This window comes from Halichoeres trimaculatus, unplaced genomic scaffold, assembly GCF_033239565.1.
Source record: "Halichoeres trimaculatus isolate MK-OKI-2021-1 unplaced genomic scaffold, fHalTri1.1 fHalTri1_scaffold_17, whole genome shotgun sequence".
Lineage (NCBI taxonomy): Eukaryota > Metazoa > Chordata > Actinopteri > Labriformes > Labridae > Halichoeres > Halichoeres trimaculatus.
This window is the reverse complement of record NW_027437195.1, coordinates 26,168,070-26,193,731: the sequence shown is the minus strand read 5'-3', so window position 1 is coordinate 26,193,731 and position 25,662 is coordinate 26,168,070. Positions and strand designations below refer to the sequence as shown.

Below are 25,662 nucleotides of genomic sequence, written 5' to 3'. Positions count from 1 at the left end.
AAACAAGGTTTTACGTAACGTTTAACGATGATTGACAGCTGCTGTTCTCGTGTTTTTTGTCTTTTCAGGGATTGTAAAATATGTTGTGAGGTAGAGACAAGAAGTGATTAGACTCTTGAAAGAAAAAAGTAAATATTTTTGTTAGCTCCACTCAGATTCTCCCAGAATCCCTCACAAGTCTCTACTGCGCAGACTCTGGCTGCACAACTGCTTCAATGGCTACGCCTGTGACGGGGGTATATTGGCTTCAAAACCGTACATTGATAAATGGCAGAGCCACGCTGTCCACTCTATATACAGTCTATGGTCTACGCAGAGGAAGGGTTGGGTGGATGGATGTAATCAATGAAAAGCAGAAGAACACCTGTGTAGGTTGTGAAATGCAATCACAGTTTCTGGTCAGCATAAAGTCACAGTGTTTGGTTTGGGACAAATCTACCCAGTATGGTTTCATACACTGTTCCAGTAGGTGCTGAGTGTGCACCGTGCGCTTCCTATAAGTGTACTTACGGGAGTACATTAGTTTAAACACACATTACCAAACGTATTGTATTTGATGCATAAGTTTCCGGTACCTCTTTCTAATTGGCTTAATAAACATTTTCTAAAAAACCTGTTTAAAAAAAAATGTATTTGGGCCCCATGATTATTCCACTACAGGCAGCTGAAGTTGTAGCTTGGCTTTTTTGAAAAAGGTTGCTCTCATGAAGTCATCCACATATTTATTCAGGAAAATCACGGTTTATGTTCAAGAAGTTGCAGTAATATAACATCTTATTTCTCTTTTTAAAATGAGTATTTTCTGAATTGAAAGAATGCATACTTATAAAGAACTTAACAGAAAAAGTTGCCAAAACCATCCACCCTTAAGGTTTATCCAAACCAGCTGCCTTCTTAAGCACAGCTGTTGATACCATTGATGATAATTTCACACTATACTAAGTTTCCCTCAAAAAAATCCTCCACTTTTCACTAAAATTCAGAAGTGCAACCACCTTTTGTGAGTTAGGCTGAAACTTAAGTATTTAAGGTGATCAGTGGTCCGGCTGCAAACTTTCACAGCATGTGGGACGATCTCAGCCTCTAAATGATCAGATAGAAACCTGAGTCATCGTTACAGAAAACAAAACATTTATTTTAAAATTACAAACAGGATCTGAGTTGATATTTACAGTTTGAAAAAGAAAAATATATAAAAAGAAAAACTTTCTTCTCCTTTCTTGAGTTCATCAAGTCCATCGATAACATCCCACAATGCTTTTGCTCTCAGAACAAAAGCTCCTAATGGGCGGAGTCACAGTCTTTGATCCTACATCACTCTGATGCATCACTTTCTTTTTGTTTCTTCTTCTTTTTCTTCTTTTTGGCGCTGTCTGTCACCTGCAGGAAGGAAAACACATTCAGTATGTTTACGTTTACGCAGGCTACAAACTCATAACTGCATCATTTCCTGCAGTGTTTCTGTATTCACTGTAAACATGACACAAACTCACCTCGACCTCAGGCTCCGCCTCCTCCTTCACCACCACCTCCTCTGGCTCTGCCTCCTCAGCCTCTGCTTCCTCCAACTTTGCCTTCTTGTCTTTCTTTTTCTTCTTCTTCTCTTTCTTTAACTCCTCTGCAGAGGGCGTGTTGGGCGCCGTCGTCACCTCTCCGTCGCTTTCTGTCGCATCTCTCTTTCTCTGCAATAGACAGGGGTCAAAGGTCAGAGGAACATTCTTCTACCAGTTTTCCCTTTTGGCTTAGTAAGTATATGAACACTGCAGCTGATCATTAAACATTTAGTCCCACTGACGTTTCCTGAAAAGGCTTTTTACACTATGGATCACAGCATCTGGAGTTATCTTTCATTACAGATGACTTTTCTCAGCGACCAAACTGACTGATCAGAAAAGGTGAGCTTACCTTTGCTGAGCCATCACCTGGCTCCTCTGTCACCTTGGAGATGCTGTAGAAAGAGGAAAAACAAAGTTGCTGATTGGGACTGAATGCATGATTGACCACACAGGGATTAAAGCAAATAAAATATTTGACTGATTTTTCTATTTCCTACTGTGCAATTGTTTCCCAAAGCTTTAAGTAAGAAGTTAATTGCTGCATTCACCCTTCAGATTATCTAATACGGCATCAAAGTTGTAGGAAAACTCAAACCTACACTATTTAAACATTCAAGACCATTAGCATTGAATAGGATTGAGGTGATTTTGACCTTTTTGTTTTCAATTTAAAGGTTTTGATCTACTAAATAAAACAATGTTTTTGCAGGGCTTTAGCCTCTCTTCATGATCAGAAGGTTCAAGTTGGCAAATGGTAAATACCATGAAAACGCTGCGTGCAACAGGCACGAAGCGGGGATGAGCATGCATGTCAGGGGCTGCTGTTGCTATGGCGACTGTGGCATGGGGTAGCAGACAGCAAGTTCAAGGAGTTTCTCACTAAAGCTGCCGCTGTCTAGGGGCCAGAGAGGTACAGAGTGGGTGGCATGGGCCAGCCCAGAGCGCCCTCTAGCCACCGCATCATGACCAAGCAGCAACATCCAGTTGGTAAAAATGAAGCCATGGGGAAGTGCTAAAAGTTGCTGTTCATCAAGAATCTGCTAAAGTCTGGCTGCAGAAAGACCAGAAATCACAAACACAACCAGCCATAAAAACAGACTTTTACAGCATTGAAAACATATTTACAGCCTGGTTCAAAAAAAAGTGTGGGTCTGAAACACTGATTTCACTTTTGACACACTGCACAGTGATTTTTTTTTCTATCTCTGTGGTTTAGAAAAAATTAAGATTGTTTGATTGTCCAATCAGAGACACAGCTCAGGTCAGGTGACTGCTGGCTTCATTTCACAGTATCAGGAACAGACAGGTGGCGTTACTGAGGCTATGTCCATCAGGGTTCCTACAGCTCACGGCAAGTGAAATTTAAGACTTTATTCAATGACGTTAGATATCAAATTTAAAAACAAGTCAACAACAAACCACAATTGAAACAAACAAACACATGAATTACCTGGGTTAGAGGAAACTTAAACCCTATGTTTATTTTACATAAAACATCACTTTTTACCTTTTTTTAACCCTTTTTTTTTTTTACAACTTTATGCCTATTTTGCCCCCATCCATTTTTTTTCGCCACTGTCATAACCACTTTTAGAAGTTTTACGAGGTTTTTGAAATGTAATTTCAAATTTATGTCCCAATTTTGCTGCCAACATCAGTTTGCCTAAGCCACTTTTGGATTTTTTTGCCATACTTTCCTCATTTTTTTCTCTCTCCAGGCACCCAAGGTAAGACCAAGACATGCATCTGCTTTTAAAAGTTCCTGGTGCAACCACATAACTGTTTTGTTAGTTCCGCTATTGTGATGATGTAATGACAGTAAATCAGGAAATTAATTAGAAAAATAAACAAATGTTACTTTATATTTTTTTCAACTTCAAACTAACACAAATCTTACCAATGTGTTCAAATTTTTAAGACTTTTGAAATTTGGATTCAAGACTTTTTAATGCCAATTCAGGCCTTATTTTTAGAATTATGAATTCAATGCCTTTTAAGACTTTTCAAGGATTCGCAGGAACCCTGGTCCATGTTTTATACAGTCTGTGGTCAAGACGCGAGGGGATGTTTCTTCACTCATCTTTGCTTTTACAGCAAGAGGCACCCAAACCCCACTTCCCGAAAACCGGCTGAGCAGGGGGTGCTTTTTCATTTTCCAGATAAACTGTCACCTCATACCAGTGGACCTGTTCATACTGTTTTTTATATCTAAAACACCGGAGCAGAGAAACTGAGGGAATCTCCAGCGCACTGCTGACGCTCATGTTGGAGATCACGCCTGCGCCAGCGGAGGTCCGTTACTTCAGATCTTTCCCTGGGGGGGCAGTGGTGAATCCAACCTCTTCTGTTTCTGATTGGCTAGTAGCAAGGCTCTGGTTGGCTTTACAGAACTTTAACCCCAAGTTTTTTTTTTTTTTAACAAATTTAAACCAAGAAAAAAGATTCAAGTATTTGTTTTACTTTACCGCCACATCACAACAACTAGAGTCAAGCAGATGGCGCCCTCATGTGTTTAAGAAGAGGATCATGATTCTGTCCCTTCCCTGTTATGACCTCACTTCTTTACTGGACGTGACCAGCAGATGGCGGTGTCCTCAGGTGAGCCGAAGCTCAGCAGAAAAGCAGAGCCCAGAAGCTCACAGCTGAGACTTTCTGTAGCAGACTGACTCCCTCAGAGAGCACGGCAGCACAATGAGGGATAACTGTCTGCGTCACACTTAGTGCATTTACCCCATCTCCAGGTGAGACGTACCTGTAGTCTACATATTCCTCCTTCCATTCTCCAGGTGTGCTGCCGTTTGGTTTCCCGTGTTTGTCGAGGAGTCCTTTCTGAATCATCATCTTCTTCTGAGTCGCCTGTTCAGACAAACGTTCAATAACTTTAATCAACGTTCAGAGTTTGGGATCTCAGCACGCTCTCTGATCGTTACACCTGAAGCTCACCTTTGGTCCCAGACCCCACTTCCGTGGATATGTGTCCCTCTCCATGATCACCCTCTTTATTTTGGCCACCACGCCGTGATCACAGGTGGAGATGACCGCCGTCGTCATCAGAGCCACGGCTGCAGAAGAGGAAAGACTCGTCAACATGTGTTTGATCTCAGGACGACTGAGACAGGCGTGCTAATGTGGAGTGAAGCCATCAGGAAAGGGTGATAGATAGCAGGTCATCATAGCCCGTAAGCTGCTGACGCATCTAAAGTCATCATGTGGCTTCACCTGTCCAAACGCACCTGAACACACCACACCACTCACCTATGCAGATTCCCTCGCCCTTTGTGGTTATGACCACGATGTCCTGGTTCATCTCGATGCCGTCTTCATACCGGAGGACACCTGGAAGCATGATTTTTGCCCCGTAGCAGATGGCGTTCACCTGTCAATATAACAGCAGGGAGATGCTTAGGTGTGTTATGGGTTCAGGATAAACGGGTTATCTAAAGCCCATCGCATAATTTAACCCTCGGGATCCCAAACACACTTTTTAAAAAAAGATTGACATTTACAAACAGTTTGTCCTATTCAAAAGCTGTTTTTTCTTTTTTTTGCAACAAAGTTAGTCCTTTATTTGCAATGCACTGTACCCTCATCTTTTCAGTTTCCGATGCAAAAAGGAGAGAATTCATTATTTCTGAAAAATTAAACTAAAGAAAAAAAGTTAATTGTTACATATTAACAGGACGCCCCTGAAATAAGTTTCTGTCATCAGAGAAACTTATTTCCTCTGCAGCAGAAGAAAGACTCAACATGTGTTTGATCTTAGAACGACAGGCATGCTAATGTGAAGTGAAGTGAAGCCATCAGAAAAGGGTGATAGATAGCAGGTCATCATAGCCCGTAAGCTGCTGACGCATCTCATGTCATCATGTGGCTTCACCTGTCCATACACACCAGACCCCCTCCCCACCTAATAATCAATGGATGATCCAAAGCACCTCTCTGCATCCAGACAACTGTGGCTTCAGTTGGAACAGGACACAGCAATTACATTAGCAAGTCATCATTTCTGAAAAATAAAACTAAAGAAAAAATTATTTTAATTGTTATATATTAACAGAAAACTCCTGAAATCAGAATCTTTTATTGTTTTTATTTATTTAATAAGTTTCCACTTAGCGTATAAAAGCTTTTCAGATCATTTCTGTGATTTTTTGCTTTTGTTTATATATTTCATCAAGTCAAGAGTCAGTGTGGTTTACTGCTAGGGATAAAGAGGATGGTTATCGTCAGATTCTGTAGTTTCCGACGGTACCTGAATGTATCACACGTGATGTAAACAACATGCTGAAAGTAGCGGGAAAGAACGATGACTTTGTAAGACGGCCGTTAGCATCTCGTTTATTCACACATCCTCTTTGCAAATCCGCAGAAAATAAACCGTTTGCTCTAGCTTAATTCTGTAAAAAAAACAAATAATTCTACACTTTTTAAAGCTTTTAACAAGCCCTGAATGATTGATGTATGTCCTGTATTTACATCTAAAGAATTCTTTGAAATTTGTCTTACATTTTCCTGTTGTCATGTTTTAGCTTTGGGCTTCTCTGCACTCAATAAGCAATTTATTTGTAAAGGGTTTGTGTTTTCAGAGCTTGTAAAAGTGAAAATACTTTTTTTTTTCTTTGATACAAGACTTTGAATATTTTTTATATAGTAATTCACAATTTTCATTGTTATAAAAGTAAATATTTAGAAAATGTCTATACCCGTTTTTCTTTATCAAATAGTATCTTGCATTATGGTTCTGCCATATTGCTGAGCCACTGTTGAGTTACATCTGGCTTCAGCTCTTGTTTTCCTAACCTCATAGAGGCGTAGAAATTCATATTGCAGTGAAAAATGAATCCACGATGAGTCAAAATGTGGCAGAAGCAAAAACCAGCCTAAAAATCCAATCAACTTATTTTAGGTCTCAGAATTTGTAGATTCTATAAAAGGTAGAATGTTATGTTTGAGGGTACCTGAAAATCAGTGTTATATACCAATCTCCTATTCCTTTAGTTTCCATAAATGAGAAAAATCCAATTACGTTTTTTTTTTCTAATGATTTATAGCTTTTATATGCGCATAATTGAATTAAAGCAGCCTATAGCCATGGTTTTCCTGAACATTATGAGCTTCTGGACTTCACTTTTCAGAGAAAAATGAGGCCACATTGAGTGAGACACTGCTTGGGATCCTGAGGGTTAAAGATAAATGTTTGTTACTGCAGGGTTTAGAGGATGCAGACTCACAGCGCTGTCCTTCATCACAATCCGTTTGTATGACACGAGCAGCTTCTCCAGGGGGAAAATGACTCTCCTCAGGTACGACTCGTCTTTGTTGTGATCCAGCTGCCACTGAGCGTCCAGCACATCGTGCATTGTCACCATGTGATCCTGAAAATAAACAAACCAGACTGAGAAGGTGTAACAAAAGTGACATCAGCAAAGAGTGATGTTAGGACAATGTCAGCAGCATCGAGGCTCCACGGTCTGACAGACTGTGGATTCTGAGTCTCTGCTGCTGCTTTCTGTGCCAAAGTTCAATTAGCAGACCTGCACCGAGCAGCAGGCCTGAACTCAACACTTTGAGCTCACGTTGGTGAGGAGGTCAACAGGAAGACGCGCTCACCTTTTCTCCAAGCACACCTGATCGCACTCTCCGGAGCTCCTGCATCTGGCCTCCAACCCCGAGCATCAGACCCAGGTGGACACACAGAGTCCTGATGTAGGTTCCTGCTTCACAGCTCACCCAGAAGATACCTGCAGAAGAGAATCATGTGACCTCAGACTTCACCTGCTCCCACACATGGCGTGATGGTGTTTAACTTTATCAGTGAAGAAAAGTGGTCTTACCCAGCCGCCTTTCTGGGTCGTACTCGATGAGTTTGCTTTCATAGATTGTTCGGACTCTCAGCTGGCGTTTTACGGCAGCTATCAATGGGGGTCGCTGGAACAGAGCGCCAGTCAGCGTCTCCAACGCCTGCAGACAAGAGGGTCATGTCACAAAACTGACACTCTACAAGAAGCAGCTCGCCACAAAAATGTCAACATCTAGTGCGCCCCCTCCTGTTTGTCTGCAGTATTAATCTACTGTCAGCATTCTCTATCAGCAGGAAGCGCTCAGACTTACCCGAGCCAGCGTGTGCTCGCTTTCTATCGCATTGTGCAGCCGAACAATCCCCACATACTCTTTACCTGCAACACACACAGAGAGTAGTGAGGGAGGCCGCTTGTTTTACTGTGCGCTCACACCTGCAAGCTGTGAGGACATGCTCGGTGTGACTGGGTTATAATCCTAAGAGTGCTTTAAGTTTACCGGCGCTCTGCTGGGACTTGACCAACCGCGTGGCTCGATCGATGCAGACAATCAGACAGCCTGTGACCTTCGGGTCGAGCGTCCCGCTGTGACCCGTCTTGTCCACCCGCAGGATCCTCCTGATCCAAGCCACCACCTCATGAGACGATGGGTTTGCTGGTTTGTCCAGGTTTATAAAACCCGACCTGAGAGGAAGTAAAACGACTTAGCACTCTGCCATCACATGAGCATCAATGGTGGTAGTTAGCCAGAGTAACGCCACTGCTAACTAATAAAAATACATATCTAAAAGTTATTGTGGGACCATGTTGGCATAACATTTTCAGGTTCATCAAAAAACTTTCTCATTTTAGTGAAATATCAACTTAAATTTAACCATTACGAATCCAGGTGTTGGCTTTCAGTAGTGGAGATGCTAACCATTAAAGATGAAAATTAAACATAGCACTTTCTAGCTTGTCTATGGAACTTTTTTCCTAGCATATTAGCTTAGCAATAGCTGCATCTTGTCTTCATTGTTGATGTTACATACAAGAACGACTCAGAAACAGTCTAATCACTTCTAGCCCTGTTTGAAAATGTTAGCCTAGCATTAACTTTAAGACCAAGAAATTTGCACTACATAAAATTATGTTGACATTTTGTTGAATAAAAATGTCACAGGTCTTGCAAAAAAGTATTTTTTTGAATTGTAAAGAAATGATATTTAATTTAGATAAAACTTTTTTTTCTAATTTAACATTTTTTCACTTGTTTTTGGTGATAAAGCAAATTTGACTTTTTTTAATACATTTTTTGCAAATATTTAATTTTTACCTTTTTTTTCATTGTCAACATTTCTGCACATTTTTTATTTTTGCAAATATTTGGAACATTTTGCAACAGATTTCATTAATCTCACAAATTTATTAAATTTTTGATAAGAAATTTCTCTTTTTAGGTTTTTGAAAATGTCTTAAAAATATACAATATTACATGTACAATTCTACTCACACTAAAAAAAAATATGTTCACATAATTCACTAGATTTTTACTATGTTTTGAATTTTATACACTTTATGGTTAAAAGCAGATTTTGTGGCTCCAAATGACTTTGATCCAGGTGAGCTGAGGTAAAATGGCTCCTTTGAATGTTAAGTTTTTCTTGTGTTTTCAGAATATAGTGCGACATTTCAATTTGAAAATCTTACATTATTAGCGTATTAGCTTAGCACTGGTTATAACTTACCTGACATAGTCATTGATGTTTCTCTTAAGGGGATTACAGCCATTGGGTAGAGGAGTGTAGTGAGCTGTCCGGATGTTCAGTTTATCAAAATTCTGCATGAAAACAGAAGTTTGGCTTAATAACCCATGTTTAGGATAACTTCTTAGCAGTATTATAATCACATATCATCTGTTCACAGTTATTTTGGCCTTTGAATCTCTGGGTCTCAGCATCTTGTGATCAGAACATTAAATCGTCTTGGCAGCCATCGAGTCACGTCAATCTCTCCGCGTAGTTTCAGGTCACCATTGGTAAAACACCAGAGCAACACCTCCACCACAAAGGAGAGGCCCTGCCCACAGAACGAGGGCTGGGCTACAGACATAGACCTAATGGCCCCTCAGAGAATGGATAAACTGGTTCATCATCTCACACGCTGAAGACTGTTCCTACAATATCAGTCCCTTTAACAAAAGTTTATTCAGTAGGTAGAGAGTGTTGTACCTTCAGTAACAGAGGCCACTGTGACGTGTCCAGAGAAGCAGCTTTACTCTCTGGCTTGATGAGAAAGTCTCCGCTCTCCTGGATCTCCTGTGGCACAAAAACAAAACGTCACATCTCCACCCAGAGGAAAGAAAACACCTTCATCTTCATTACTCTCACACTCACCCCAACTTCTTCATCACTGATTTTCTTTGCCTTCTTCTTCTTCTTCACGGACACTGCTGAAAAACAATTTGAAAAAACTTTATCAACAGCATCTTGGAGTGAGGTTAAATCTGCAGGGACAGTGCTCAAATAAGTTAAATCAATGAGGAAGTTCTACTTTTCTAGTTTGATTCTTATTTGATGCCTGAAATGAGTAAATTCAACTTCTGCAGGTCTTTTTCTAATCTTTGAAGAAAATTCGCTGCATGAGAAAATCCCTTTAACAAAAGCACAGTGTCACATGCCAACATTAAGTTTGTAATGTAAAATAAAACTATCAAGACTTGTATTGAGTTGGCGTTCTCAGATTAAAACAAATGATTATTTTTCTTAAAGAATCTTCATTTTCTTCACTCTTCAAAGTTTCTTTTCCACTCCGTACTCCCACGGTGCAGTTTTCTCAAGTTATTAACCAAGTTAGAGCAAAGCTTGTCGGGAACGTGGTACAGGGAGCAGCCCACGTGGCCTCTCCAACATGTGGTTGTTAGCATCGGTAAGCTAACGTATAGCGAAAAGGCCTCCTTTAACACATGAAACACGTTATTACAGATAATAAAGTAACACGTGTGGAATTTGCAGAGATCAATACATGCTGTTGATCACTTTATAATCAATAACTGAAGCTGAGCTGAGGCGTAAACTCAGATTTTGGCTTCAATCAGCAACGTGTTCTGTCATCTCACATGTTAAAGCCTCTTGTCTCTGCAACACCAACTTTGATTTGAAACGGGGCTGTTTGAATGTCAGAATAAAGTGTCTTAATAGGTAATTTAAATGAACTTTTCGTGCATTTAGTGCTTTCGGTTGCACCGGCTCACGTGGCTCAAGTCTGCGTGTTCTGACATCAGGCCCACGAGCGCAGAAACACATCGTTCCTGCACGAGACACGCACAGGTTTTTCCCACAGTGTGCACAGAAATTAAAACAGGATTTTCCACAGACAACAGGCTACATCACCGATTAATTAACTGAATTTACTGTAAAGGAACTTTCTCTCCACGAGGCCCTGGGCCAACACGTAAACAGTCCAGGTGTAAAGCTCACACCTGGGCTCACGTGTTCAGGTTGTGCACTTAAACCGTGTTAGCTGTACATTTTCAAAATAAGACAACACATTTATTTTGAGTTTCCATGTTTTCAGACAAACGTGCAAGACACTCACCTTCTATCTCCGCCATCTTGAAGTGAGAGAACTACGCAGCCACCGCGTTTTTCTACTTCCGTCTCCGCCATAGGTCTCCGCCCACTGCCTGCTACATTACCGACGGAGTACGGCCCCCTACTGTACCGGTGTATGTGTGTAACACCAGGGCACAAGGTCCAGGAAAACAGTAAATGAACCACATACATTTATAACAATAGTAGAGGCTGTTATATTATATTTTTGCCCATAATTGCAGCTTATCACCATAAAAATACAGCTTTATCATTCAGGGGCGTATTTAGTAGTTTGGGGGCCCAATGCAAACCCAGTCAATGGGGCCCTCCATGTCCTCTTAATAGACTTGTAGTCAAGGCCACCTTAACCGAGACCAACAGTGTGTCCCAAAGTGCATACTTCCATACTCAAATACTCAAAATTTTGAGTATACTGCGTCAAAATGAAAAACAGTATGCATAGAACGCGAAAAATGAGTATCCAAAAGTACCAGGATGATGTACTCAAATCGTCCCGGATTTTGAGTATGCAGCTGTGGACACTTAACGCACTCATTTCCTCCTCTGGCAGCAATGTATAAATGTAAGTTATTGATGTTGTTTTTTTACACATGTTGTTTCCACCAAGCACCATCAGCTGTTGACGTTGTGTATGTGGTGTAACATGTTTTTGTTTGTTTTTTTCCGGGAATGATAGGCTATGTCAGTGTTTCTCAAATCTGGTCCTAGGGCCCCCCCCCTGCCCTGCATCTTTTAGATGTTACCCGACTCCAACACACCTGATTCAAATGATCAGCTCGTTATCAAGCTCTGCTCGAGCCTGATAACGAGCCATTCATTTGAATCAGGTGTGCTGGAGTGGGGTAACATCTAAAACATGCTTAGCTCTCTCGGTAGCCTCAGTCAGCTGCACTGACCCCCGTTAATAAACTCTACACCGCTGATCATGTTATTAGCTGTGTTTAATATACTACTGAAAAGACTTTGAAAATTTGTTGGCAAATGGTGGCGGTATTTGGCGGAAACGCGCTGTAAGCCGGTCACAATTAGATGTAGAAGAAGAAGAGGTCGACATCATGTCGTCATTCCTGGTGAGTACCGCGCTCGTCAGTGTGCAATTTGAGACAGCACTACACCCTCAAAATTTGCGCACTAAGCCGGTGAGTGTGTAGTATGCTTAGTACACTCAATTGGAAAATTTTGAGTGTACAGTATGCAAGTATGCGATTTGGGACACACTACAAGACACTACCAAGACCAAAGGGTATCAAGACCGGGGCTGTTTTCGAATTCGCCTACTACATACTGCTTATGAAAGTAGTATGTAGTAGGCACTGCCTACTACATACTACTTTCATAAGCAGTATGTAGTATGACTGTTCAGTTGGGTTAATTTTTGTAGTATGCTACGCTGGTCTTCAGTTCGAAGAAAACGGAAGTTGGCTACGGCTGACTTTTTTCCCCAAAAATACTTCATTGAAAATGTACAAAATAAACAAACCATGAGTAACTTATCTGCAAATATATAGCCAGAGAGAGCATTGTATATTAACTTTCAGTGGTGGAGATGGGGAGGATTCAACGATAAAATAAAAATGGCTCTTGCATTTATATTCCTCTGCTACTCTGGTTGTTGTTGCTCTGCTCTCTGCCATTTTCACTTCTGATATGGGACCAGGCACGTTGCATTGTGGGTAACAGTAGGCGAAGCAGACTGGTCCGATGCATACTGTGAAATTTTTCCTTATTCAGTACGTCATCCGGGTGTTTTTCTCATACTAAAACTCTGACATTTGTTCGCATACTGCATACTGCATACTGCATACTGCATACTACATTTTGGTCAATAGGCACTGCTAGTATAGTATGCAAATTCGAAAACGGCTCAAGACAAGACCAATACCGAGACCAAGACAGACCAAGTCAAGACCAAGACATAATCAGATTGAGACCAAGACCGAAACCGAGACCGAAAAAAAAAAGGACTTTTGTTGGAGTTAACACTAACCACAATTTGCACGAGTTGTAGAAAAGAAGGACTGTACTGGGTTCCGCAGCTCAATATAAATACTATATCTTATAATTTCAACTACAGGCAAAACAATACAAAGACTGTGCATGTCTTCTGTGATACATACATTTTGTACAAGATGTTAGTTTACAAGATGTGCAGTCTATGGCTGTTATCATACATTTCAAATAATCTCTTACATTCATAGAAATTATGACAAATTTATAGTAGAATAGGGCAATCACACCCATAGCTTCCAGTGACACATAAACAACTTAAGTTACAATTTTGGTTTAAGCAATTCTCACCTCAGCTTTTCATTTTCTCCCCCCTCCTTTCCTGTACTTTCTCTACAGAATATGTTTGTTTTTTAATGATTACCAAAAACTGTTTCCTTTTTTTTCATCTCTGTTTAATGTAGTTGCTTTTGAACATCTTATACCAGCATTTCCAAGCATAAAAAAAACATTGCCAAGTTGCCTTCAAGTAATTATGGCCAAAATACTTTAATATGAACTTGCAATGTAAAAATGTTAACATAAAAAAAACCAATGCAATAAAAAAAAAAATCCTCCAAAAAAAGTTCAGTTGTTGAATCTGTTTCAGACTCTCCTGCAGGTTTTCCAATGTTTTTGCTAGAGTTTGCAGCTCTTCCTTTTTCTCAGTCACACTTCTGCAAAATGCATTTGATTTAGTCAATAACGCAAAGTCCTGTTTTTTTCTGCATTCACTGCCATTTCACCTGCCTCTTTTGGCAGCTTTTGTGTAGTGTGTAACTATTATAAATGTATGCTTTAGAGTTATAGTATTTTTTTAATCTTACTGTAATCTGATTTTTTATATCTAGATTGTTTGATTTACTGTTTAAGTAGCCTGGATTGTATTTTGCTATTTTTTTTATTTTATCACCATTTTATTGAGTATCTATCTATCTATCTATCTATCTATCTATCTATCTATCTATCTATCTATCTATCTATCTATCTATCTATCTATCTTTCTATCTTTCTTTCTATCTATCTTTCTATCTACCTTTCTTTCTTTCTATCGATCTATCCATCTACTATTCTTTCTTTCTATCTATCGATTTATCTACCTTTCTTTATTTCTTTTTTATCCATCTATCTTTCTATCTCCCTTTCTTTCTTTCTTTCTTTCTATCTATCTATAGATAGATAGATAGATAGATAGATAGATAGATAGATAGATAGATAGATAGATAGATAAAAATTTTGAATTAATTAATTCAAAATTTTTGAATTTTTAGGATGAAATATGTGACCTGGGCAACTTAACAAGCTTTCATGATGGCAGCTCACTGTCATTAAAGCTAGGGTATAATGTTATGTAGTAACTGGGTCTAAATTTCGTAAGTTATAGTTTAACTACAGATTTAGCTACTTCTAGCTACCTATTTCTGGCTAGCCCACTTATGCTCTCTATTTGGTTAAAATTTGGGGGTTTTCCCAAAAGCTTGAAAAAATGACGTAGGCCATTATTTTACTGATATTTTTTTTTTTTCACAGAGCATTTAGGCTGGTAGAGACCTTCAGGTTGTGAAAGCTTTCAAGTTTGTGGAAAAACAAACAAAAAACTTGACCTTCGACCCTGTTTGCTGGCCGTACTCATTAAGGTATAAAAATTCCTTTGTTAACTTTTCATCCTCAGTTGGCCTACAACAGACTGAAGATGGACTTAAAACAACGGAGGATAGTTTTATTTTTAACCATGACTAAATTTATGTGAAGTTTGGTGAGTTTTCAGACACATTCAGCCCCCAACAACACATTAAATATTGCCCACATAAGAATAATTAAATAAATGATCTATGTAAATTACACATTTTTTATTATCTTTCAAAAAACAAAGATTGTTGACATATGTGGTATAATCAAATACAGTCAATATATGCTAAGGCACCAACACACAGTAACCTCATTCCTGAGTGGGTCTGAAAAAAACACCACGTGTGTTTTTCCAGCCTGTCCACTGATCGTTAGGCACACTGTGATGAAGCTGAAGAGCATCCAGGACAATCATTTAGGTTTCCAGCGTAGATTCTTAACTTTGCTTGAACAAATTTCCCATGTCCACCAACGCGTCTTCCAAGGCCTGGATCAGCTTTGCTGAATCCTTCACTCTGTTGGTCTCAGAATACTCGAAACAGGACACCACAAACTCCATGTGATCGCTCATTATACCATAGTTTATGTCGTACAGTTCCACAGTCTCAGGACTGGAGCATGGGTAATTTGAAGAGGTGGTTGTTATCTTTTGGACAAAACAAAGAGACGTCATAGTTGTGAAATGTTTTGTTGACATTTTCATGACAATAAAAAAGGGACCGTCATATGTTGATAAAGATTTCCCTTCATGCCAAAGTATAATTCCTGTCCTTACCTGACCAGCTAATACTTGACATGCGAAACATTTTTCGTAGTTTGCATCTTTGAAAATTTCAGGAGTTGGTATATTTTCCTCAGCAGCCTGCATCTCCAGTCCAAAAAGATGTAGGTCTGTGACCTGTCCCTGTATTGCCTGAAACAATGAGGCAACCACTTCAACCACATGCACCGATTTCAGACACATTTCTCAAGTTTTCTTGAGTAACAAACCACATTCTGCAGGATTACAACAGCATGTCTGTAGTAGAAGTGCATCTTATTGAAAACAAGCAGATCTGGTTTAAGGCAAAACCTTTTTCTGTTTAAATTTCAATAAGCTGTTTTTGCTTCATTTTTAATTGAATGCAGGCTCAAAATGTTTATCTAATTATCAAATTCTGTTTTTATCAATGTTTTACATAATAAACCAAAGCAGTTACTGTTGCTGTAAATAGCACTCACCCTGATAATGTTGCGACTTTGTACTTTGAGAGCTTTCTTGAGCAGATCTACCTTCTCTGAGCTCTGTTGAAACAGAAAAAAGGTTGAACCAAGGCAAATTTTCAGGGGAGGGTCCAAAGCGATTCCCATGACATCCTTGAAGGAACCCAGAACTAAACTCCTGGAAAGAGGCTGGACTCTCTTCTATTTGGGCCAGGGGGGATAGGGAAGGTGTGGGAATACTCACAAGTCATCAGCTAAGCGGCTCAGGGCGCTGTCACACAGGCCATCTGCACCGTGCCCAAGCACTCTCCATCCTAAATTCCAGTTCCTTTGGCCAGTGTGACTGCAAGTGTACCGTACTCGGGCAAGGTACGGGTGTCCTGTGTGAGCGCGCCCTTACTGTACTGCCCAGAAAACAAGAGGGTAGCCTCTTTGCCACTCAGGGTAACTTTGGATTTATGTCATCAAAGATAAGCTTAAATGAAGGTAAAGCTCCTCCCATCACACCTGGATGCTGGGGTCATCGAAGGCTTTAATGAAAGCCACAGATTCATTTGTGGTAGTGTTGATGACTCCTAGACGTCCGTTTTTGAACATCCTCAGGGTTACTGGTTCCACTGTGACAGGCAGCTGCTTATGCACCCTGAAGAAAACATAGAAATTTTTTGAACAAACAAATCAACCCATCAGAGTAATAGTACCATCGTTGCAAAGGGTCGTTTAAGATTAAGGTTAAGATGTAGAAATTCTGTTTTCTCTGATTTAACTTTACGAAGCAGCAACAAAAGCAACCCCTCGCCAACCTGAACTTCATTATCGAGAACAAGGGTCTGCAACCTGCGGCTCTTTGACTCATTTACAGTGATTCCCTGGGGGCTTAAAAAATATTATTAAAATAAAGAATTTTTATTTTTCCCTAAGTGGGTATTGATGATCATAGACATTGACACTAAATAAAATACACTAAATACACTAAATGTGCATCACATCTTGCAATAAAGCCTGCGACTGCTCTACTTCACCTTCTACAACATCAACAGCCCACCAACTTTCCATGCACCTGTGGCTAACCTCAAGTTTTACAGCACAGGTAAGATAACCTAATCTACAAAAAAAAAAAAAAAAATCTGGAAGAAAATACAACTTTTAGTTCTGTTGTAAGTTGAAAATTATCACCAAAATATAGTAGCAAATTGAGGTATCCTTTGAGAAAATTTTATTAAATTTTTGCAGTTTTTTAAAAATTCACATTTTTTTAAAAACAATTAAATTTAAATTTTTTTGCAAATTTTTGAAATTTCAAATGTAATATTTTTGCATTTTTTTGATGTTTCTTTTTTAATTTTTGCAAATTTGAAAAAGCTTGATTTTTTTTTTCAAATTTTTCAAATTTCCATTTTTTTAAATATCTTAACACATTTTTGAAATTTAAAATTTTTCAAAGTTTTTTTTTTAACAAGTTTGTAATTTTTGATTTTTTTTAAACTGCAAATGTATTAAATTTTATTAAATATTTGCAGATTGTAAAATTTCTTCTTTTCCCAAAATATCTGAACATTTTTTAATTCAAAGTTCAATATTTTTAACTCAAGCATAGAGGCGTCTGACGCCCCAGATGCCGTGCAAACGCCTCCAACACGCCGTCTGGGGCGAATTGGCGTCTAAATGCATCTTTGCATTGACTTTGTATGTAATCTCACCGTAAATTTGCTTCCAGTGTGGCCGTACCATAACACAGTAACATTAAATACAAAATCAGTCCGTGTGTGACTTCTCTATGACTCACCTGAAGTAGGCCAGCTGTGTTGCCATCTGCACGAAACTATCGGGACTCATCTTTAAGGACTTCAGAAAGTTTTTACCAAAGTGGCTGAAATCTTTTAGCTTCAGATCAAAGCCTTTAGCCAACCTGTGAGAATGAGAAACAGTTTACAGTGAGATTTTCTTCTTAACACAGATAGTGTCAGTTTTTATCAGCACATATGTGTGCCAAATTTTTTAGATGAAATTGGTGAAACTTTCAAAAAGACTTTTATCATACAAACAGGTGACTACGTTAGCCCTGGGCATGTGTTGCTTACTTGTCTGCATGCTGCTTGGCCTCCTGGATGTCCTCCTTGACCTCAGCTGTGATGTTGAACTTCAGTTTCTGCGGAGGACATAAATCCTCCCTGGGGGATGTTGGTGGTTTCTCTAGTTTCCTACACACCAGAGAAACGAAAAGATTTATGGACTGGAAGAGTCATGTCTTGTTATGTCTCATCTAATATATTAAGATCACCTTTTGTTTTATCAGTTTTGTCTTTCGTGTTTAGCTTATCAGGTTTAGTTTCTTAAAGATGCTATGAGGAGGATCTGTTTTGATTGCACTCCCTCGCCACCTTGTGGCCTCGGAGTCTCTGCACACTGTTGTAAATTACTTTTAGTGAGGCATGTGTTTGTTTTGGAATTAAATGGAGGTCAGATCAAAACAAATTTTCTTTGTTCAAGACATTTTTTTTACTGGATACAACGCGCTGAGGTAAGGTATTTATCAGTACAGTTGTGTAGCGCTACGGTTTGAAATGTGACATCAAGCAAACGTTGCGGCGGGCTATACATTAGCAACATCAGCAGCGTGTTGCTCCGACATATCTGTAGGCTAACTTTGCAAGAAGTAAACACTGAGAGTCTATCACTTTATTGATAGACTCTCAAGTTTGAGCAGACCACAGACCAAAAGACCAGAAGTTATTAACGGTATGGTCACTTACATGTGTTCACGTGTTATATCCATCAATTCCATAGCAACTATTCCATCAGCCACTGAATGAGACATCTGAAGTCCACACAGCCCATTTCTCCCAACAACAACCTGTAGAAAGAAAAAGAAATAAAGAATAAAAGAGTACTGTCAGTGTTCAAACAATTAAATCTTTATAGTAATTATAAAAATTATGCTTCAAAGAAGATCAGAGCAGCTTGGTAAGGCCTAATATATAACACACTCAACAAAAATATAAACACAACACTTTTGTTTTTGCTCCCATTTTTCACGAGATGCACTCAAAAGGCTCTAATTTCGTAGACCAGGTCTAAGCGCAGGCGCACCTGCCCTGCACCGGCCTTCGCCGCGCGGACAGGATGTGACCGGCTCAATTTGCAAGTATTCTGCAGTGCCAAGAGAGGCGCACTCAAGGCGCAGAGAGGTGCAGAGCTGCGCGTCCACGCCTCCCTCCCCACAAATGGCAGAGAGGGAGGAGAAAAGCCGTGAGTGGGTTTAACACAGCCAAGCGCTGTCTTCACCAATCAAATGAGCGCCTCTCCTTGCCTTCAAATGCCCTGCGGTCGAGGCACAGCGCCTAATTGGTCTGACTGTTCCCGGAAAGTGTGCTGGAAAGACTCGGTAGCGGAGACGGTCAGAGCCGCTGTCCCTACAGGAGGAGAATGGACAGCGGTGGCGCATCGGAGGACACGAAGCGCGTCACCGTGTAGGCCAGCTCCCCAGGACAGATTTAATCTGTTCCTTTGTCATTAATAGGAGTACAAAATTAAGAGGCAGTTAAACAGCTGGCTTATCCATTCAGAATACTTTTGATCCACCTGCACTCCTGGTTTGTCATCGCCAAGCAGAGCCTTTGGTGATATACTATATACTCTCCCAGTGTCTCCACCTCATCCTCCTTACAATAATGTCCTCCATCTTTTTAGATCACGTTAAAAATAAAGACTAAAACAGAGAAATTTGGGAAATCACAGGTAAATCCTGAGTGACATACATTTATTTTGTCTCTTTTTTCTTCGTCTTTTCTCTCCCTCTTTTCTTTGAATTAAATGAAATGAGAGAAGCCAGATATATACTCAGTATCAGATGTTAAGGGTGTTTTTTGCATAATTGTAAGATGTGCATCAAACTTCCAGCTCCTGTCAGGTTAACTTTCCATTATGACAAACGGCTTTAATCTGACATCAGATGTGACAGAACAGTTAAGGGTGCGCTCCACTTTGCACGGAGAATAGACCAGGTTGGAGCTGGCGAGCTTTCAGCGCACTGAAAAACAGCGCTGTTTTTGGCACGAAATTGTCACTGCGCCCACATGACTCTGCCAACACCTCCCCTGACGCGCCGTCACACCCATTTCTGCGCAGACAGTCTACCAAATCGTCAAACTGGCAGCGCACGGTGCGCCGAACGAAATTAACACTGCGTGGGTTGCGCCAGGCTTGTGCCCCCTGCGCTGCGCCACTAAATTAGAGCCCAAAGATCTGAAATTCATTCCAGATACACAATATAACCATTTCTCTCAAACATTGTTCACAAATCTGTCTAAATGTGTGATAGTGATCACTTCTGCTTTGCTGGGATAATCCATCCCACCTCACAGGTGTGCCACATCAAGATGCTCATCAGACACCATGATTAGTGCACAGGTGTGCCCTAGACTGTCCACAATAAAAGGCCACCCTGAAATGTGCTTTTTTTTTGCTTTATTGGGGGTCTGGGGACTCAAAACCAGTCAGTATCTGGTGTGACCACCATTTGCCTCATGCAGTGCAACACATCTTCTTTGCAGAGTGGCCTTTTATTGTGGGTAGTCTAAGGCACACCTGTCCACTAGTCATGATGTCAGATCAGCATCTTGATGTGGCACACCTGTAAGGTGGGATGGATTATCTCAGTGAAGCAGAAGTGCTCACTATCAAACATTTAGACAGATTTGTGAACAACATTTGAAAGAAATGGTAATATTGTTTATCTGGAATGAATTTTAGATCTTTGAGTCCATTTCATGATAAATGGGAGCAAAAACAAAAGTGTTGCATTTATGTTTTTGTTGAGTGTATTTCTCTTGCTTACTCAGCAACTGATGTAACATTGGAAATAGTTTAGCTTTGGAGATATGTGTGTGTGTATGGATACGTGTGTGCTGTTTGACCTGCAGTCCTTTGTCATACCAGCGGTTGGTACCGTTACAGCTGCTTCCTTCTCCGGTCAACATCTGATGCATCCCTATGCGGCGCTGAGAGGGGTCTATCTTGGCAGGGGATGGTCCATCCAGACAGACGCTAAAAATGCTGCTCTGGATGGTCAGCAGTGACTGTCTGTTGGTTTCATCTGGACAAAAAATAACACCACGTTTAAAGATCAGACCCCAGCCAAATTACATGTATTTTTCAACTCATTAGGCAAGATTCAACTTCTTTTTACTGGGTGTTAAATTGTATTTTGGGCAAATCTTCTAACAACATACTTTACAACTCTCTTTTTTGTCTTCAGTGTTGCTCTGTGGCTGATGATTTTTTATTTATTTAGTCTCACTTTAATCTCCTTTAGTCGATAGGCAGCGAGCAGGGTTAGAGCCATGTGTTTTAGGGTCTTGTTACAACATATGTTCTTCTGTGTCAAAAAAAAATATTCTTCTGGTTCTTCTTCTTCTGCCCATTTTCTTGGCCCGCTACTCCTTCTACAAACTTCAACCGATTTTCACCGTTCACACTTTAAAACGTGTGTCTCATTCAGGACATTTAAACTATGACTTTTCAGGCCCTTTTTGCAAATACTTTCAGAGATATTTCACATTTTTTGTATTTTTGGTCTCATAGAGATGAATGCAGAATTTTCAAAATTTTCTCCCTTCAGGACATTTTTTCAGCCTGCTCCAAACCCTTCTCATTCAGTCATACATTCAGCTACAAACTCCATTTAAACTTCAAAATATTCAGCTATCTTTGGCTCTATTTGGCAGGTTTCAAAGTCTTCTTAGCATTCATAGTTTATTCACAATGACCCTTCAAAGGTCATGATGCATTTCAGCTTTTCAAGCCATTTAACATTGGTGTGTATTGGACGGAATGTTTCAGCTTAGAGTGGGGAGAGGGGGAAACAAAACTTGGAAACTTTCTGGGGAAACTGCTCTCTTGGCCATAATTTTTGCCCTACATAGGCATATAAGCCCTCAAAACACAGGTTATCTTGTCCTGCTTCCGACAAAGTTTAAAGCAAAGCATTTAATCACAAAACAGCCAGCTGTTAGGTAAAGTCAGCACCAGCACACCATGTACTTCTATGTTAAGTCCTGAGGGGTTTTCTCAGAGATCAGTCAAATTTCACTAATTTGTCTCTCGCTGACACAGGCACATTTCTGGGTCTACAGACATGAAACTAACACAGACCAATTCCTCTGGGTCTCGGGATTCCTACAGTGTGATTTTTTTCTGATCGGCCCTTTGGTTTAGTTACAGTTGCAGGCAGTTTGACACCATGATTTTGGTGGGGAGGTCTTGAGAATCGATAGACTCCACCAGCTCTCTTGGTGGACAATGATCACCACGGCAACATCTGGCTTCAGATGAGCCTCAGCTGACAGGCTTACATGATTAAAAACTCACACACAGGACAAACAAGATTACATTTAACAGTGTTTCAGATATCAGACTTTAATTTTCCCTCAGTCAGGTCATTATTTCCATAAATGTTCTTTAAAATTTAATTCATTCCTTTCATTTTTCAGTAGTTGCAACCATTTCAACTTTAAACTCATTTATCCATTCAATTGATTCATCCATTCATTTCCCATCATCCAAGAGTTCATGGCAGGCTAATTCAGCATTCTGCATTAGCAGTTGCTTTTCAGGACTTCATTCAGCCATTTTCAGACATACCTTCAGTCATTCATGTTCAGCATTCTGAATCACTACGATGTCTACAATGGACAGTGATTTTAAAGTGGACCGGCAAATTAGCTCTGTGGTTAAGTTCAGTTTCTTTCATATTAGGCTACTGACAACAACTAAGTCATGGATATTAAGTGTGTTTGTTGTGTTATTTTTATTTGGGTATTGTTCTTTCTCACCAGTGATGAGCTTCTCATAAACTCTTCCCCAGATGTCTCGGCGTTGACTTGTCATGACGCCAACAGGTTCCTGATCGGCCTCCTGAGACGGGTCACAGATTCTCTGCAGCTGGATGTGGACTTCCTCCTTACTCAGTTGAGTACCATCACTGTGGTACACATTCATCATAAACAACTGAAACACACACACACACACACACACACACACACACACACACACACACACACACACACACACACACACACACACACACACACACACAGAATCAAAATCTCATGATTTGATGATGCACGGTACACTTCAGTCTTCTCAAAGAATCTCTGAGTTAGGTACCAAGAAGTGTCACAGGAAACAAAGACCACATGCTCAGTCATACTCTGGTAGGAGTTCATTTTAGAGATTACAAGATAAAAACTTGATTAACAAAGAGCTGACTTGTTCTCTTTTCTTTGTGATGTAATAGAGCGCTATAGAAGAACTGTAGGACAAATCTTTGAATATGAGTTGGGTGTCTCTTACCTGACCATTGTGAATCAAGGTGATGTGTTTGGGGGGGTTGGGGGTTTTGTCAAAAAACACAAATGAATCGGCTTCTGGATGTGGGATTCTGCAGGATGAGATGAAGTTCTCGTGCTGCATATTACACATGGGAAATCCTTGGACGTATTGGACAGGAAGTGTACCACTGCAAAAATATTTAATCCATCAATCAATATCCTTCTGATCAATAACATTTATCCCACTATATCCGTACAAAAAGGGCTTTAATCTAAAGCCAGAACAACTGAGGAGGAAAAGGGATCAAAGATTACTGATTTCAGCTGTTCATAAAATTACCAAGATGGAAAAACAAAACAAAACAAAACTTACGTATCAATCAACAGTTTATAATGAAGCACAGCAACAATTGCATCAGCAGCAACCCTGAAAACAGACAGCATGGAAGATTATAATATCTGAATTATTACCAACAGAAAAACTCAATCAGCCATGATCATCATTATGAAGAGTGCTGGTAGAAGCTTGAGGAATCAGATGTGCAATATATTTTACAAAGCATAGGCACAGGAACAGCCAAAACACTTGACACATCTACCTCTCAGGCAGGTGGGTCAGACAAAGACAGGTAACCTTACTAGAAAGCTTAAAGTTCTTCTTTCTGGAAGTTGGCTAGTGTGCAGGTGTGTGTGTGTGTATGTGTGTGTGTGAGTGTGTGTGCATACAAGTGTGCATTACCTGAGCTGTCCAGCAATATCTGTGCAGTCTGGTGCACGGATGACTCCAGCCATATTGGAAAAAATAGGCAAAGGCTTTCTTTGTTTCAGGAAAAGGTACTTCATGTAAGTTTCTGTTGACTGGTGCAAAAAAAAAATAAAAAAATAAATAAAAAAAACACACACAAACACACACACACACACACACAAAGTATTAAAGGATGCACTGAGTTTTCTCAAAACGTTAAAATGTTGCAATAAACCGCAGTTCCCTGAGTGTCCACTAGAGTCTTTCTCCAGCAGTCAGTTGGTCCCATAGACTATAAGAAAAAAATTGGACATCATCTTGCTCAGCTCGGAGTGAGGTCACCACAAAACTGCACCCCCTGGTGGCTGGCTGCCGTATATGTCAAAAAATCCATCTCCCATTCTAGACAGGCTGTGGTCAAATTTGAAAAAATGAATACACCTTGTGAAAAATTAGCTCAGATCCGATTGTCATGGTGATATCAGGATGTTATTTGGCTGCTTTGTATTCAAGTTCTTTTGTCTCTGAAAAGTTTTGTTTTCATTAGTTAGAAGAAATTACAAACAAGGCTTCATGTCACATTTACAGTGACTGACAGTTGACATATTTTTTCAGGGATCGTTAAACATGTCAGAAAGGAGAGTCAAGAAGACTCTTGAAACATGAAAAAATAATTATTTTTGTCACCCAGCTCCGCTCAGATTCTTTCTATGAGTCCCTCATAGCCTGTACAGAGCAGAATCTGGCTGCCAAGTTCCTTAAAACAGTTCCTGGTCCAGTTACAGCTCCATATCCGCTTATAGAGTTGTGATGTTCATGAACGAACCAAATCTTTTGAACGGCTCATTAACATGAGCGATTGGTTGGGAACTGTTCTTTTTTTCTCTCTCCTCCATAGTTTGTAAAAAAATGGACACCTGCTTGAGCGGCTCGAAGTGAGGTCTCCTCAAAAACTGCTCCCCCTGGTGGCTGGCTGCAGTATAGGTTGAGAAATCCGGCTTTCCAGCCATTCCAGATGGGCTGTGGTCAATCTTGAAAAAATGAATATACCTCGTAGAAATGTTTCTCATGTCCGATTGTTGTGATTTAAAGATATCATTTGGCTGTCTTGTATTGAAATCCTCTTTTTTCTGAAAAGTTTTGTTTTCATTAGTTATACGAGGTAAAAAAAAAATGAGGCTTTACAATGATTTAAAAGTGAATAAATATAAAAATAGGCCAATTGAGTCAGTCTCTTGAATGGCTCTTTGAAACGAACGGATCCCAAAGAGCCATAAATCCTATCTCTATCCTCTGAGCTGCATGACTAATTCATCCTTCACAGTCCCAAAAATCCGTAAAGAAATTGGTCGCAGGTAATTCACATTCAAAGATCCATCTGATTGGAATAATCTTCCTTTCTCTTCACAGTCCATCACCTCTTTTTTAATCTTGAGATCAAATTTATTTTCGGACTTACACACAAGCCATTGATGTTTTTGTGTTTTGTTTTTTTACTTTATTTAGACTTTTTGTGGTTCTTCAGACTCACCCAGTTGTCTGTGCTCTCTGCCTTTCTCTGCAGACCTCTCTGCAGCTTCTCTCCCACTCCTCCTGGTTTCTGAAACTCTTCCACCAGCTGTTTGGTTCTCTGCAGATCATCAGGCTCTACCACAGGCTCCAGGGCGCTCAGGTACTGGTCACAGGTCTGCTTCAGAGGGGGCACCGGCATTTTGGGCAGATCCTTTTGCTGACTCATGTTTCGACATAAGTGCAGAGCAGCAGGTCTCAGCTGGGGACATGGTTTCAACATGCCCACCTTTACCTGATAAAAACAACACA

The 25,662-nt window shown here is 40.0% G+C and overlaps 2 protein-coding genes and 2 non-coding genes across 4 annotated transcripts; all 4 read right to left on the bottom strand.

Moving 5' to 3' along the window:
• Positions 1-1,108: 1,108 nt before the first annotated feature.
• dkc1 (dyskeratosis congenita 1, dyskerin) lies at positions 1,109-11,014 on the bottom strand. The gene is made up of 15 exons (XM_074692857.1): positions 10,931-11,014; positions 9,730-9,785; positions 9,565-9,651; positions 9,082-9,173; positions 7,854-8,038; positions 7,668-7,732; positions 7,391-7,517; positions 7,167-7,297; positions 6,788-6,931; positions 4,812-4,932; positions 4,500-4,618; positions 4,309-4,412; positions 1,906-1,948; positions 1,494-1,682; positions 1,109-1,380 (listed from the first exon to the last, which is right to left on the bottom strand). The coding sequence occupies exons 1-15, from the start codon at positions 10,944-10,946 to the stop codon at positions 1,315-1,317; spliced, it is 1,545 nt and encodes a 514-aa protein (XP_074548958.1). The 5' UTR covers positions 10,947-11,014; the 3' UTR covers positions 1,109-1,314.
• LOC141807123 (small nucleolar RNA SNORD83) lies at positions 4,694-4,770 on the bottom strand. The gene has a single exon (XR_012599822.1). It is a non-coding gene; the product is annotated as a small nucleolar RNA SNORD83 (small nucleolar RNA).
• Positions 5,352-5,428, bottom strand: LOC141807110 (small nucleolar RNA SNORD83). Its single transcript, XR_012599811.1, has one exon. It is a non-coding gene; the product is annotated as a small nucleolar RNA SNORD83 (small nucleolar RNA).
• Positions 11,015-14,987: 3,973 nt separating the features above from the next.
• Positions 14,988-25,579, bottom strand: LOC141806801 (carnitine O-acetyltransferase-like). The gene is made up of 13 exons (XM_074692480.1): positions 25,373-25,579; positions 23,836-23,954; positions 23,470-23,523; positions 23,119-23,284; positions 22,599-22,773; positions 20,682-20,860; positions 18,519-18,619; positions 17,847-17,966; positions 17,552-17,674; positions 16,273-16,408; positions 15,784-15,846; positions 15,338-15,475; positions 14,988-15,208 (listed from the first exon to the last, which is right to left on the bottom strand). The coding sequence occupies exons 1-13, from the start codon at positions 25,577-25,579 to the stop codon at positions 14,999-15,001; spliced, it is 1,791 nt and encodes a 596-aa protein (XP_074548581.1). The 3' UTR covers positions 14,988-14,998.
• Positions 25,580-25,662: the final 83 nt, after the last annotated feature.

What these genes read in the sequence shown, in the direction of transcription:
- dkc1 (XM_074692857.1), bottom strand. An exon ending in CAAGTCCCAGCAGAGCGCCG is followed by an intron (nt 7,733 to 7,853) that starts GTAAACTTAAAG and finishes TGTGTGTTGCAG; the next exon opens with GTAAAGAGTATGTGGGGATT. An exon ending in CAGGTGTGCTTGGAGAAAAG is followed by an intron (nt 6,932 to 7,166) that starts GTGAGCGCGTCT and finishes GTTTATTTTCAG; the next exon opens with GATCACATGGTGACAATGCA.
- LOC141806801 (XM_074692480.1), bottom strand. Translation starts at nt 25,579, where the DNA reads ATGAGTCAGCAAAAGGATCTGCCCAAAATGCCGGTGCCCCCTCTGAAG. An exon ending in ACACAGCTGGCCTACTTCAG is followed by an intron (nt 16,409 to 17,551) that starts GTGAGTCATAGA and finishes TGTTTTCTTCAG; the next exon opens with GGTGCATAAGCAGCTGCCTG. An exon ending in GTCAAGTATTAGCTGGTCAG is followed by an intron (nt 15,209 to 15,337) that starts GTAAGGACAGGA and finishes TTTGTCCAAAAG; the next exon opens with ATAACAACCACCTCTTCAAA.